At 34.5% G+C, this 16,853-nt stretch overlaps 2 protein-coding genes across 2 annotated transcripts; both read left to right on the top strand.

Moving 5' to 3' along the window:
- Positions 1–270: 270 nt before the first annotated feature.
- On the top strand, positions 271–3,097 carry TRIADDRAFT_61773 (uncharacterized protein; the record flags this gene model as incomplete). Its single annotated transcript, XM_002117740.1, has 9 exons — positions 271–466; positions 859–1,007; positions 1,372–1,506; positions 1,642–1,742; positions 1,864–2,021; positions 2,128–2,296; positions 2,448–2,550; positions 2,614–2,768; positions 3,076–3,097. The coding sequence occupies 9 exons, from the start codon at positions 271–273 to the stop codon at positions 3,095–3,097; spliced, it is 1,188 nt and encodes a 395-aa protein (XP_002117776.1).
- Positions 3,098–6,308: 3,211 nt separating this feature from the next.
- On the top strand, positions 6,309–15,369 carry TRIADDRAFT_51102 (uncharacterized protein; the record flags this gene model as incomplete). Its single annotated transcript, XM_002117739.1, has 11 exons — positions 6,309–6,322; positions 6,819–6,822; positions 11,643–11,796; positions 12,411–12,517; positions 13,407–13,532; positions 13,640–13,692; positions 13,781–14,117; positions 14,191–14,324; positions 14,415–14,567; positions 14,712–15,052; positions 15,125–15,369. The coding sequence occupies 11 exons, from the start codon at positions 6,309–6,311 to the stop codon at positions 15,367–15,369; spliced, it is 1,668 nt and encodes a 555-aa protein (XP_002117775.1).
- Positions 15,370–16,853: the final 1,484 nt, after the last annotated feature.

Here is a 16,853-nt window from a genome sequence, read left to right as displayed (position 1 = left end):
TACAGTAGTACTGTACTGTACTGTACACTGTAACAGAGCGTACCGGTAAGATATTGTACTGAATGTACAGTACAGTACTGTAAAGTATCTGTACTAACATACTGTAGTACTACTGAGTGTGCATTCGGTCTTCACTGTAATTTCTAGTTTCTAATCTCAATCGCCGTGTAAAGCAAAGTGACAACGATTCCTTTCAATTTAATTTAACTATCTATAAACTACTACAGCATAACGTAAATGTACGAGCGTTAAATTGGTATGGATCACATAATGTCAGCAGATACAGAAAGTAAACCTGATTGTGAAGAAAAAAGTACCAAAGAGTGGAAAGGATTAGAATCAGTTAGCAACGAGGTTGAGAAAGCCGCTACGAAAATAAACGTTGCTCATCAACAATATCATCAAGATATTGATGGCTTAATAGAATACGTTGCTAATGTACAACAACAATTTACAGCCTTAAAAGGTATCGATCATCGGTGCATAGTTGATTGAAATAATTAACTATCCATATACAGTATATCTCCTTTTGAGAGATTTAACCTGCAAGGCTTAACTTCGTGGATGATGAATCGAATACGCGTACAGTAACATGAAAAAGATCGCAATGTGCAGTACAATCTCTACATACGTGTACTGTACACTGTTAAGCATGAGACCTTCGTTTCTAGAACTTATTTTATGATGCACTAAACATGAAATTGAGTAAAAATCAGCAAACTCACCCAAATGGTTGAGCCTAATGTACAATTTGTTTAAAAAAACAATACAGTACAATGGTCGTATAATCATACTCTTTTGTATATTTCACGCATATGTAAGAATTGATTGCTTCTGATGCCACTTTTAACTTTGTAGAGACCGATCAAGATCCTATATCCAGCTTTTCAATCATTCAGTCCTTAACGCGAACCATAGAACGTATCAAGGAGACTGTATCGAAAATTTCCAGTAATCATAAAGAACTTCATTCCAGTATTTCGAAAATAGGAAAGGCTATTGATAAGGTGTGATCGTATTGCCCGAGAAATTTCGATGGCTATGCTTTCCAATCTTTGACTCTATTTTATAAAAATAAACAGTCATGGACAGTAAACTTTCTAATCAGCAATGGCAACTTTAAAGAGTTATAAGCAATTTCAGTCCTAACTAGATCGATTTGTATGCATTTTCTAAACATTTTTACTAATTATTTGTCAGGTAAATTTCACTATACAATACCGTAATTGTACCTTGTACTACAGCATATCCAAATTTTGAATATTAATGTACAATAAAATGTACTAGATCGCAGTTAAGTGTTTAAGGTAGCCAACACTCTCGAATTAGAAGTTAATGATAAGCGTTTGCTAACTTCAGATATTCTTACAGAACTTTGTAACGGATGATCATATACTGGGCAAGGAAGACGTCGTGGACGCAAATAAACAAGGCGCATTAATGGAAATCATCTGTGAACATTTACTACGGCTTGGTTGTATCGATGTCGGTAGAACCCTTATTAAGGTTCTACATTCAATCAACCAATTTTATGTATTATTATATATCAATTATTTAATTATATACAGTATAAGTGCTGACATATGTCTACAAATATAGATCTAGAATCATAACCCACTCAAACAATTGTATCTTTGCTAGGAGGCAGAATTAGATTGGGACGAATCTAGACTAGAGCCTTTTATGGAATTAAATCAGATCCTGCGGGCATGTAGAGACCATAACTTAGATCCTGCAATGCAGTTAGTAAAATTTTATCACTTCTTAAATATTTTTAAATTCTACCGTAATATAGTCGTATGCATCGGATAATTTAGAGGTCGTAGATACGTATATCATGTAAGACATAGTAAATATTTACAGATGGGTAGTGCAACACAAACCTGCCTTGGATGCTAGAAATAGCCCGTTAGAGTTTATGTTACATCGAATTAAATTTATATCGCTATTGCAAGATAATGAACGCCGGGCTTTGGAATATGCTCGTCATTTTAGCAGCTGTAGCCAAAGACATCAAAAAGGTCAACTAATTTATGAGTGAATTATTCCAGTAACAGTTAATATGATAATCTTACATAAAACAAATATACTATCTCTCACGGATGAATAAATTATCCTCTGCTACAGAATTACAAAAGTTGATGGCATGTTTCCTATTCAGTAAAAATGGTCGTCTTTCAACTTCACCCTATGCGACGTTTTTGAATCCCAATATTTGGATGGAGGTTTGCGATGTCATTGTTAGTGATGCTTGTGCTCTAATGGGTCTACCATGCGAGAGCTCGTTAGCTATAAGGTATTAGATTATGATCTGGCTACGACGTTCTTATCGCGTTTTCACAACGCTGTATATTGGTAACGGATTTGCAAAAAAGGAAAAATATGCTACAGTTATATCCGCTATATTGACTTCTATTTTTGTTTATACAAATTTTATCTAATTGCAGTTTAAATGCGGGTTGTTTAGCTGCAACTTCTCTTCTAATGCTCAAGTCTCAATTAAAGTATCCTCACTTACATGATGTTTGGTCGAACGCTGATGAATTGCCTGTATGTTTTATAATACATATTTAGTTTCGTTTCGAATAGTTAACAAAAATTTTATTTTTACAGATTGAGATTGACTTGGGCCCGAAATATCGGTTCCATTCGGCATTTGCTTGTCCAGTAATGCGAAGTAGAAGTACGGAAGCGAATCCACCCATGAGGCTTTCTTGTGGACATGCAATTTCCAAAGAAGCTGTCAACAAGCTATTAACTGGCAGCAAGTAAGAGATTTTAAGTATTTAATCTATATGGTTTATTACAATATGCTCATTATCGCTCATACACATACACGTATTTTTCAAGTGTTTATATACTACAATTTCATTAATTTAAACTTAAAATGTAATTAGGATGAAATGTCCTTACTGTCCTCAAGAAACCCGTAGGGACGAGCCCATGGAATTACACTTTTAAAGTCAGGTAATAGCGAGATAATTCCTCCCTAACTAAGATCTCATTTGTCTGTTTGTCATAAGAGTATTACTTAGAAGTTTCCTTGATAATTTATCTTCCATTGTTATTATTCAGGCCTAATCTCGATTACATGTAATTAATTTAAAGTTAGCTGTTAACGATATATACGGTATGGTCATCTTGGCTTTCAAAGATACATCTATATATAATGTTAAATAGGTATAGCTGTAACCATCCCAATTTTTATCGTTGCATGTGCTCAATATAAAGATGAACTCCTGTACTATATTGTATCATATACTCTAATATCATAAATGAATTGGTATAACCTATAAAACTCTAAATGTTTAATCCTTGGTTTTACTACGTAATTCTTGCTATTGTACTCCATTGCGTGCCAGAACTCCTGATGCCAAGAGTTATCGCGATTTTTATGATTGATTAGAAAGTAGCCCTTGCTTTCACGCATTGCAACCTTGCCTCTGCTTATGATAATGAATAAACTATGGTATCAGGAGCGCTCGATAATTAAAATGTGTGCTATACTCGTATCTGTTATTCATTGTATGTTATCCACAGTATAAATAGAAAATTGTAAATACACGTACAACAGTGTATTGATATCTGACAATAATATGGCAATTTAGTAAGATTTCATGGGAATTAAATATATTAATAGCGAAAATATATAATACTGCATATTTTGTAGTAAAAGATGTAAAAAAATTTCGAATGGCATTCGTTAACTATAAAATCTGATACGAGGGCACTATCTCGTTCCTAGTTACTTAAACGAAAATGGCTGAATACGCGTATATAATAGCTTTGAAATCTATGATCTGCTAATATTCATTTTCAATACGGTTGGTATCTGTAATCGATTTAAGAGACTTTAAAATTATCTCTTAATGTTAATACAAAACGGTGGTAAAAGCGTAATCTTGGAGATCATATTTAGCATAATTCAACTACAAACTTTCTCGAATACGATTATTAGCAAAATATGACGTTAATCATTTCCTACCTGGCCTTTGAAAACGACGAGCAATGTAATTTGCCGTGTTACCGGCAGTGCCTAATATTTATTGTACGCTTAAAATATGGTATTTATTTATAGGCGTATTTGTATAGTAACTGATTGTCTTTAACCGATATAACTCACATCGAATTATTGTAGCAGTTCATTGTGCACTCGTCTATGTTACATTCACATTGCGACGCAGTAAGCCGCTATTTACTTCCACTTTACACTATTCACAGCAATGCGGCAGTACAGTAAACTTCACAGTAGCGGTAGAGTACTCAGCGGGACTCCTACAGTGTATCGTCTATAACTTTAGATCTCTGTACGTACAGTACACAGTCTCCTTTTACCATCGATGCATGTATAATGTACAGTATAGTAGGCCGGTTCAGCATGCACAAAGTTGCAAAAAAGTCAAGCTGGCATACTCGGTGACTGTCATGCTAGCGATTTAACCTCTGACACCATGGAAGTTAATAAAAAACACCGATCAGATATTATCGTATTAAATCAGCGCTCGTTATTATCACACAACAATTAATCTAGTTATATCATAGTACACTACAACAACTGAACTATGATTGCATCTGTCTGATACTTGTATGCATGCGTGAATCATAATATCAATAAGCGTCAAGTGTACCCTACTATTCACTTGCGTTCAGTGATATACCAATCTTTTACTTCGAAATCTGGCCTAAGAAATATTCCCAGGTATGAATTTAGGATGTGATTATCATTATACTGTAGACACTGCGCTTGTATATCTCAATGATAACCACAGTTCTGTACACCAGCAAGGACTACTAAAAGGAAAGAGACGAAACAAAACAGGAAACGGCCGTTTACTATAATAATAACATGAAGGCTGATAAATTAATTATTTTACTGGCCATTTCAACCGTATCACACGTCTTCAACGGTGAACTATACTGTCTCTTATTAATATCCAAATTAGCCGCTATTAGCCTGCTAAGTTGGTTTTATGCTGTATGGTATACGGTTTCATTGGTACGGTACAGCAGAATGATCAAAAAAGTGATAAACCTCCACATTATTTTGTTCTGAAGGCCGTTTCCTGCCCCACCTCCTTCTTATTGGTAGTCCCTAGCACCAGCATGTGGCACACATCTCTCTACTGTCATTCCTTTTTTAATATTATGAATTATTGCATACTGGACCATTCGCTATATGACACATCATCATACTATGTACCAACATATACACGTATTTATATACTGAATGCCTCAGAATATGCACACAACATGAGAAGAGGTATTTAGTTTAATGAAGTCATTTTCAGCATAGTAATTATTTTCAGATAGTAGCTATGCATTGTATAGTATGCAGCTACAGGAATGTGTCAGAATAGAGCGTTGATACTTGTCATAGTAGATCATAAATAATAAAATGTACTAGAAGCCAACAGACAAAGTAAATCTATCTTGCTACAATAAAACTTAAAAGGCATGATTTCAAAGTCATCAAACATATTTAAACTATTTATACAAACGATTTTTATCACTACATTAGCATCATTATTGCAATGTACATTATCGCTAGCGCCATCATAAGAATTGCAAAACGATAAAGAAAGGACGAAACATCAGTCCATCCATTAGTAATCATACTTTTAGGAAATCTACAGCATAAATCTAGGTTATATAGTTCTAAAATACTAAATTGATCCATAAGAACTCAGTAAGTTATAACGTCTTCGTGGCGTATTCTTAATAGATAGCACAAATATAACAAAACTTATTCCAAGAAGAATAAGTAAAATGCACAGCAAAAGGGCAATTATAAAGCCAGACCCTCCAAATTCAGAAGTGAAGTAGGCAGCTTTTTGTGGGATATAGTTGGTTCTATCGAGCATATATCCCATTGGCCAGCTTAAATCAGAGCCGTTAACCTATTAAAATTAAAATGTAGCGTGTCTTCTTAATAATCTGAGATCAAGCGCAGGTAAATAAAGTATTCACTTTATAGTTGAATCATATAATTACTTTTTTAAGAAATAGTAACTGTTTCCACATTCTCTGATTGAATCCGTACCCATACTGGAGAATAGTAAGTATATAATGTAACCTAAAACAGTACACTGGGAGTTCCGATTTATTCGCCGATGTTATATATACAATCTGTAAGAAATCAATAGTAAGAATATGAGTAGAATTACGACAAATAAAGAAATTCTTATATTTTCATACCTGCGACCACGAAAGTGAACATAAGCGCTTTACTGAGTTCTTAAAAGCCGTCATTGAAATATTACCATCGGTCGTGGTAAGGTTTAAAAATTTTACATCGTAATAAAAGTAAGATGATGCCTGAAAAGTATTGATAAAGTATCGTCTAGCAATAAAAGTCTTATATCGGAGATCTATGCATTTAATTAACTGCTTAGTAGCTAATGTACCAGATATAATTATGCTATTTCTTGCATATGCAACTTACAGCATATTTTCCGTGGAGAGCGGGTTGAAAAACTCCATTAAATGAGCACGAATCATCACATTCTGTTTTATTAAAGAGGTTTTTGACTTGCATTTGGCATTTTTTTGCGTTAAAATCTCCGTAAAACGTAATGTTAACAGGCATATTAGTTACACCTGAAACAATAATTTCATTATCCAAGTTAGTTTGACTGACTAAACCAAGGCTGCATGGTGCCTTATATAAGTAGTAAATGGTTCTATTAAAAACTGCTCCATTCGGCGCACAAGGATCTACGACCATATTCAGACTTGAAGAATTCTAAAATACAAAGAGATCCGAGTGTAAGCCAATGGCAATAAATAAGCGTGCTATCGTAATAACCTGTATATTATAGCCCTGTTAGTACTTTCATATAACACTTACAGACGCCAAGCTTGCTAAATATCTTCTTGTGATTTCATTGATGCCGTAACACAGGAAACTATGTGAATAAACTCTATACTTCGTTCCAAACAAATGAAAATTATTTTCATACTTAGGATGCAGAGTAACTGCAGACTTAGGACTAAAGGATATCTGCGTCGAAGCTCCTCCCATATCTAAAGCTCCGTAAGTTTCGTGGTTAGTTGTTGTATCCAGATAGGTTACCGGAAAGCTCTTAAAAAACATAATAAAATTATCATTTTACCTATGTTCAAGCCAGTATTTACACCCCTTTGTGCCTCGTGATACTGCATAGTTACTAAAGCAATGATAGCAAAGCGAATAATAAAATCGACTAATAAATTTTCATCTACTACCTCCCTGGAATGGATCACACCAGTAATGTAATTAATAGCAATCCAAGCAAAAGCTCCTTCCTTTTCCCCAGTAATTATCTTTACACTTTCATTTGATGTCTTAAACGGGAGCTTCTGAAATACGTTTCTAATCGAATGTAAAATTGCTTCTGCTTGCGATCTGTTCACCGCTCTATTGAATATACGGTAAATATTCCATTAGATAATCGTTCAGTACGTACTATAGACTTTGACAGCGCCTATAACTTGTCTTTCACTTTCTAGTAGCAGTACAATCGTACCCTATATTGTGCATTTATCACTATAATACCGTAGCTACTAGAGTAATTGTTTTTTTGGCAATCTTTCATAGTTCATAGTCTGTAAATGTAAATTCCGAATTTCGCGCAAGGAAGCATAAATAATTATATAATTTGTAGCAATGATTATGTTTTCATCCAAGACACTAGTTTCCATATGACATTAGAATTATTAGAGATAATTACTGTAGAAGCCTCATCCCAGCGGTAGCGCCTAAAAATAACTCAGTTTCCGATCTCTCGTCTATAGGCACCAATGGAGTTATCGCCTTTGATATGCAAGACAACAGCGGCATTACTAAATCGCCAGGATGACTACCATAATCCGCAATTCCGGACCCTAAGAGGAGACATCATTCATACTATCAGTACGCTCCCATGATCACCTTCTGCTGCTTAATGAAGAGATAAATTACAGATGGAACTTGATATGGAATTGTAGGCATACAATATGGTACTAGTAAACACGAAAATAGACTCTAGGTGACACGATACTGTATCTGCATTCCGTAGTCGTAAAAGAATGAATGCAAAGTTAGTGTAAGCGTGTCGTAAATACATTTGCAAAGAGTTGTAACAAGGTTTCAAGTAAATGGTATAAATTTTCTGTTCTACACATGCATCTATTAATGATACAACAATATATCTAGTTAACGCCTGTACGTGAGAATCATACAAAATGAACTTAAATATTGCAAACAAGACTAGCGCATAACTCAAATTATCAAGGCTACTAATAACATATATGATTATACCTGCGCATTTTATAGATGCTAGTCGAGAAATAACACCAGTACAATTGATTTTCAAAGCAGGCCATGAATACAGATTGGCTTGAGTGTGCGTCGAGCCGGCATCGATTACAACACCAAACTACAGAAATGACAAAAACATTAGTGACCATTTAATCACTCTTAATTACTAACTCAGCAATGTTTAGCATTGGCTGTCCTACATGTACAGTATGTACAGTACAGTACTGTACACGTATACACTCAACATAGATACCAGATATTATGACTTACATCAATTATTACACCATCAGATGTATCCAAATACAATGCTGTACAGTACTCATTAAGTTAGCGAATCCATTTTTACGGTAAAAACTCAAACATAACGCTACTCACCTACACAATTGAACGCATTGAATTTCGAAAGCAGATTAACAGAAAAAGAAATTGCAAATTCTACCTGCCGTGGTATGACAGCAATCTTTCTCTGATGCAAAACGGAAAACGTGATAATTCCAATTATTCCTAAGATTCCAAGTATTAAAGCCAGACACAAACACGTTTTCTTTGTTGGCTGAAATCCCTTTCCTATACTTGACGGAAAATGATCATAAATACCTGCTGTAGTCTTAGCTGGTATCGGATGAATTTCAAATTAATTATTAAATTATTTGGCGAATTGGCGGGTAGCAGCAATATAATATCCATTAGCCGACATTAAGCGTTGAATCATCAAATTCATCATTGCTCCAAAACTAGCAGCGATGTTACAAAATAGCAATAAAATGTTGTAATCCATAAGAAACGTTACTGTACTTTTCGATGATTAAATATTGACTGCAAAAAGTGTTCGGATTAAGTGCATTGGACGGACCTTGCAAATTCTTATACTATATCAATGTCTAATACACTTGATCCAAGTGTTCAAATGTCTCGCGCTAATACTAGAGAGAATTTGAGCATTATACCGTATGAGCAAAATACCAATTGTGATACCAATCTACCAATCTAGGTAGGAACCGTATACCGTATATTAAGATAATCTAGTTGTAAATTTCTTTTAATTTATTGCTTTGTGCAGATTATATTCCAGTTCATTTAAACGGGTAATTTACTGGTATTAATTAATTAATTGATATAATTAGCCATATTACCCTAATGGTACTGTACGAGTACATACTTAAAGTTTTAGCAGAGTAAAAAGAACCAGTAATTTGTACAGTAGTTGGCATATTCAAAGCTTTTACACATGACTGTATTACACTTTCTATATTTTGACTTTATTTACAATCACGATAAAATCGATTTCTTTTCTTTCAATTAATTAATACAGTAATACGCTTCGAAGTCTCACTCTTATGCCTCATAAGATCCATAGAGAAAGGGAAAAAATATCCTTCATCTGCTGATAGATCACATAAATCCATACGACGTACTGCAAAAGTGAAGTTCCTACAGTAATAAGCGATATACTGTACTGTACTGTATACTCTGTAGTGTACCGTACATACAGTACAATTTTTATTTTATTTTACTACAATGATTTAGCAAGATTTGCAGTAGTTGAAATACTATAGATTTGATCCAAAATACTAACTAAACTGTCAAATTGTAACGCGTTGCTGGATCAATTCGACTAAACCGCTTATATTCGAATTGATCCGCGATGTTTATTGTTTACTGTACAGTAGTATATTGTACCTGAAACACGCGTATACTGTACAGGTGTACTGACGTAGGTATACAAATACAAACATGAATACAGTATCTCGCTGCAACAACAACTAATGTAATTTAACAAGCTAGCTTTGGCCTGCCGGGACGCTTCGCCAGGCAGATTGATTATCTTATAATTATTAGTAGTGTTCATTCATGTACGCCTATCATAATCAGTAGTACAGTATGTGATGATCGTTTAAAAAAGTCACGATATATTAGATTAGATTATACGGGTAGACTCGTATTTCGTAATACAGTATGTATGGAGTTCATATTATATTGTGGCTTCTAACCTTGATATAGTAGATAGACCACCGCATCATCTTCGAAATTAGTTGCCGACATCTCGTCGCATAGCAGGTTATCATTTTCATCGTACAAACCGTAATAACCATTTATAGTTAGCAAGTCAATACCAGTTTCTTCTGCATATTTTTGTTTCATCTGAAGGATATCATCACCCATTTGCATCTCAACAGTGTGACGAGCAACGGATTTCTTAAATCGCCGTTCTATGATGATTCTCATCTTTCGTATGTATGATTTATAATTAATAATAATAATAATAATAATAATTATGCTATATGCTGTACTGTATGTGGCGTATATTTTTTATATGTAACTTATAAAAAATATGTCATTCTACTACTTTCTAATAGTGTTTCATGTCGGAAAGCTTTACTACAAGTATAGTGGAAAGACCCACGAAATGAACACCTTTGCAAATCTCATCCTTTAATTGTAGATCATATTGACATGGTACTAGATGTTTCAGATTACTTACTGACAGTGAAATATTTCAACGCCTCAACTCTCGAATGACTGATTATTACAGTAAAGTACTGTACAGTACAGTACTTAAACTGAGACTGAGTACAGTACTGTAGAATAGTACTGTACTGTACTGTACTGTACTGTACTACCTTATTGGAATCGTCAGTAATGTACTGTACAGTGTACAGTACAATATACTGTAGGAGAGCTGTGCCGTACTGTACAGTACTGTACTGTACTGTACACTAGTGTACAGTACAGTACACGGAATACTCGAAGCATATCGATCGAACTAAAATTCTCAAAAGCGCGTTGTGATTGGATGAAAAAAAATAAAAGTATTCTGATTGGTTAGTGAGTATATCGCATACTTTACTGTACCGTACTGCATAGACGTGCAGTGTACAGTACTGAACACTTGTACAATGTACAGTACTGTACAGTACAGCACAGTGTGCAGTAGACCCTTAATGTGCAGTACTGTATTGTACAGTACAGAGGGTGTAGAAATTCGATCTACTGTACAGTAGATTTAAAAAAAACAGATAAAATGATCATTTCACAGTACAAACTGTACAGTACATTTTGTTCGTTATAACAGTACTGTACGGTGCGTGCGTGCGCGGGCCGGGCCATAAAGTAGAGGAAAGCCAACGATAGTTGTGAGATAACTTACTGTACACAGGCTACAAGCAAATCGAATATGGCCTCCTTAATGGTAGGTTATAATCAGGATTAAATCTTATGTCATCTACCATTTTTTCTCTGCATCGATATGCTATAATACGATTGAGATAGAGTTACAGTTTAATCCAGGGATTTGATATGAAATTTTGTATTATTTTATTAATAATTTATCGAATACTTAACGGGCATCGCAAACGTTTTACAGCAGCCACAAATCATTCTGTTAAAAGATGGAACTGATACTTCCCAAGGAAAACCGCAACTGATAAGTAACATTAATGCTTGCCAACTCATTGCAGACGCTGTTCAAACTACTCTCGGACCGCGTGGTATGGATAAGCTGATTGTTGACAGTACAGGTATTTTAGAATAGTTGAAAAGCTGTAATAGTGAACTATTATTCGTTAATTTTATCCGAGTAATTACAGTATATGAAATAGAATGACTGCACTGTTTCATATGCGAATACTGAAATAACCGTAGGCTGCTGCCAATGATAGTAAATTTCGGATCTGTAATCTGCTGAAATACTAAATGAAGATGTTAGTGCCGTGCATTCGAATAGCAGTATGTTGTAACATGATATATGAATCATGATGTGTTTCGTTTATTCAGAATAGAAGAACGATTGCTAATCGCAGTTAACTTTAGGCTAAGTTGAGAATTGATGAATTAATTTATCTATGTAATCGATTAATTGTTGTTAATGATAGGATTATTGACAGTAGTGCGAACCTTCGGATCAATTTCATTGAACCTGCTTTATTATTATTAATGAGCACAGAAATAGAATAAATTTTTTATTTTATATGCTTGAACTGTAAATTAGCTACGATAAGTTTTGCATTTTGCTTGTACATTAGTCGATTCATAATTTAATGCGCAAATTATGATTAATTTTCGTAAAAAGCTTTACTACACTGCGTAGCATTCCTTAATAAGCCTTATCCTTTGTTATTCTTTTTATTTACAGGTCGAACTACAATTTCAAACGATGGGGCAACTATTATGAAGAGGTTGGAAATCGTCCATCCGGCAGCAAAGATTTTAGTTGATATTGCACAATCTCAGGACGCAGAGGTAAACAACAGAGACTGAATTATCATTGTCTGAATCGTATCACCCCTGAAACCCTTTCTAATCAGCCAGTATATAATTATATGGTGCAAAATGGCGCGGCTGCCAGTTAATATCTTTGCAGCATGTATATTCCTAAACGAAATTTACTATTGTAATACATCACGAATCTATATTAACCCGGTTTCTGCAGCATTATCCTTCAATTGATATAGCTTAGGACTGACATAGTTGTATTAAGTTAAGCCTTATATTTCTTAAAGATTTATAAGGCAAAGTAATTAGAGGATGCTTATGCAATCTACTTGAATAAAATTTTATATGGATTCATAGATAACAAAATAAAATTCCTTGCAAGTAACATAATCCAATGTTATAACTTAATTTTTGGCAGTTGTCCGGGAGGAGCAATTGTCTTAGTCTGAATACCTTCCTGTAGCAATAACTATGGATTCCTTCCAACACCACAAATCAAAGCTCTCCAGCTTATTTAGTCATATTTAGTATCTTACTGACAGTAAAATAAGGGGGCTGCTACTGCCAGTAACTTTTAGGGAGTCTGGCAGTGAGTGGCAAGTAAGTTGCAGTAAAGCATGGCAGTAGAGACACACCAGTCATACTTATGGGAGCAATAATATTATTAAAATGTTTTGACCATTTATTATTAAAGTAGTCTAATATTACAGAAATCTAATCTGATAACTAAATATATAATGCAATAAGTGAAACTCGATAGCAAATGTTCTTTTTATCTAAACTATCGTGAGGTAACTCACATTAGTTTAGGCAACTAAAGTTGTTTTTAAAATTTTGTAACAAGTTTGCACATCTTTCTAATGCTAATTTTCGATATAGATCCAAGAGATAACTAATATCATTTATCTCTATGCAGGTTGGCGATGGAACGACTACGGTAGTTTTACTCGCTACTGAATTTATGAAACAAGTAAAGCTCTTCGTTGAAGATGGCGTTCATCCTCGTATTATAATTAAAAGCTTACGACGTGGAGCTGAACTGGTAATTATCACAATCTCTTAATAATATATTTGCCGTGAAGTTTGTACTCATCTAAAGATTATTGATTGCTGCTATTCAAAGTTTAAGTATTTTTCTGGTACAAACAGGCTCTAAGAAAAATTCAGGATATGGCAGTTCACGTTAAAAGTGAAGATGCGAGGTAGCTAAATCAATTATTTTGAATTATACATTTTCAACAACAGATCTGTTAGCATATAACCTTTAGCGTTTATTTGCTCTGTTTTTAGTGAGCAGAGAAAGCTGCTTGAAAAATGTGCAATGACTGCTATGAGCTCTAAGTTAATTTCTTCACAAAAGGACTTTTTCGCGAAAATAGTAGTAGACGCTGTTACTATGCTGGATGATTTATTGCCACTAGATATGATTGGCATGAAAAAAGTAGCAGGAGGCGGCCTACAGGATTCTCGCTTGGTGGCTGGTGTTGCATTTAAGAAGACTTTTTCTTATGCTGGTTTTGAAATGCAGCCAAAAAGATACCAAAATCCAAAGATTGTACTTTTAAATGTAGAATTAGAATTAAAAGCAGAAAAGGAAAACGCAGAAGTTAGGATCGATAACGTTAAGGTGTTGTAACGCAAGAATTTTCTGGTTTAATTTTTCGATCGCTCGTTATTTATATCGGAATTAATATATATAGGAGTACCAAGCAGTAGTTGATGCAGAATGGAAAATATTATATGACAAATTAGAAAAGATCGTGGAAAGTGGAGCTAAAGTTGTGTTGTCAAAATTGCCTATTGGCGATGTTGCTACTCAATACTTTGCTGATCGGTTCGTTATTTTAATTTATGGCTAATATTATAATAACTTGTTTAACTAATCTTTAATTGAGAATGGCTTACTTAATTTATCTATTGTTAGTGATATATTTTGCGCTGGTCGGGTGCAAGAGGAAGATATGAAGAGAACGTTAAAGGCCTGTGGAGGTAGTATCCAAACATCTGTCCAAGATCTCAAAGATGATGTTCTTGGGAACTGTAAGCTCTTCGTAGAGGAGCAGATTGGTGGTGATAGGTAAGGATAATTCTCAATACATGTTGCATTATAGTACGTTAGGATTGTTACAAATTTTCTCGAAACTTTTGGTGATAAAATATTACAAGACATCTGAACTATTTGGGAAATTGGGAAATTCTTCTTTTTCTCTCCGTTCGATAGGTATAACATTTTTACTGGATGCCCGAAGGCTAAGACATGCACCATTATCATTCGTGGTGGCGCTCAGCAATTTATGGAAGAAACGGAGAGATCACTTCATGATGCCATTATGATTGTAAGAAGAGCTATGAAGAATGATTCTGTTGTTGCTGGAGGTGGCGCGATCGAAATGGAACTCTCACGTTATTTGAGGGAATGCTCTCGTACGATTTATGGTAAAGAACAATTAATCATTGGTGCGATGGCAATGGCATTAGAAATTATTCCTAGGCAATTATGCGATAATGCTGGCTTCGATGCTACTAATATTCTTAATAAATTAAGACAAAAGCATGCAGAAGGTAATTTAACCAATTTAGCAATAAAGAAATATTTATTATATAATGCATTCAATAACAAATCTGCTCTGGTAGGAGGTATTTGGTATGGTGTCGATATCAATCGAGAAGATATCACTGATAACTTCGAAGCTTGTGTATGGGAACCAGCCATCATCAAAAATAATGCTATCACCGCTGCTGTCGAAGCTGCCTGTTTAATTTTATCTGTAGATGAAACCATCAAAGGTCCGAAGTCTAGTTCGGACGGTCCACCTCCGATTTCACGGGATATGGCAGGTCGTGGGCGAGGTAGACCTGCTAGACCTCGTGGCATGTAATTCCATCTCCGTTCGTTTCTTAATGAATTACAGGTTGTTCAAATTCGTGAAGGGCTTACAACTGTTGACAACAAAAGCTTATATAAACTTGTATTCTCGCCGGAAACCTAGAACGAAAACATGAAAGAAACCAATCACTTTTATCGTATTTGTAATTATAATACGTAGCTATTTGTGCTTATACCATACGCGTACTTCGAAATCGATGCATTCGGCAGTACATGACATTTGTATTGTTACAATGATTCACAATTGACTTGATTTATTTTATAACTTGCTCTAGCTATTTATAGAACTTTGAATGTTTCGGTTTATACTTTGTTTGATTGAAAGCAGTCTTTTCATAATAATAAAATACCGACATGGAATCCCTTCGCCTATTAAGTGGTCTTACCCATAAGTGTTTACAGTTAACAGTCTTTTTATAACTGTAATAAACATAATTATGGAAAGGAGAAGCGGTTATAAGCTTCTAGTAAGTGACTGTCTGTAGTAACACCATAATGTAGTATTTTTGTAATCGCAATCACGTAGAGTATGTGTACACTATTCATGTATAGAACTTGAAGAGGTGTACGTGCCTGATGTACCAATGTAAATGACTGAGTAATTACAGTATACTAGTCGAACCCACTAGTACTTGAATAGTACATCACCGTGCCATAGTAACCCAGTTGAAGGAAGTTAATATACGGTAGCACGTGCATTGCGTTAGTTAGATTTGTAGGGTGTAAAAGGTTCTAACTCAGATAACTGGAGTGAGACTAGCAGCTATCTTTCCACGAGAATATCTACCTTTATTAATTCTTCTAACCTCTTTATACACCGGAATCAATGCTCCAAACAATAATATCCGATACGTAACAGAACTACTGTACTACCATACAGTAACTGATAAGAATACAAGGTGTCATAAAATAAGATGGTAGCAGGCGCTAGCAATACGTAACACGTTCGTTCAAATTCAGTATCATTTAATTAATTAAATAGACAGTGTAATACTTCTGGGCACTTGCCAAGAAGATTATTACGTAGGATCAGAGCGATATAGCTCCGACTGTCTGATATTTAAGGGTTAGCTTTTTACTCTACTTCCAGGACCTCAGGAAAATTTATAACAACTAAATAACTTTTAGGGCTTCCTATGTATGTTATTTTATATCAACGCATTATGATAGAAAGCTATTGTAATGATATACTGTATGTACTGTACAGTTGAGGGATCCAATGTACAGTACAGTACAGTACAGTACTGTACAGTACACTAACGCAGTTGGCCAAGATATCTACAATTAAGTATCATACATATTATACTGTACTACAGACACTATACGCATGTGCCGTGATAATTAAAAAAAATTATTTATTTTTATACTGTATAGTAACTAGGATAATCCGCTTGTAATACAATATACTCTATTTGTCTATACTAAATATCATATATGAACATTTCGTAACATTAATCTATGAGATACAAAGTACAG

Source organism: Trichoplax adhaerens, genomic scaffold (genome assembly GCF_000150275.1).
Source record: "Trichoplax adhaerens TRIADscaffold_28 genomic scaffold, whole genome shotgun sequence".
Taxonomy (NCBI): domain Eukaryota; kingdom Metazoa; phylum Placozoa; class Uniplacotomia; order Trichoplacea; family Trichoplacidae; genus Trichoplax; species Trichoplax adhaerens.
This window is presented reverse-complemented; position numbering and strand designations above follow the sequence as displayed.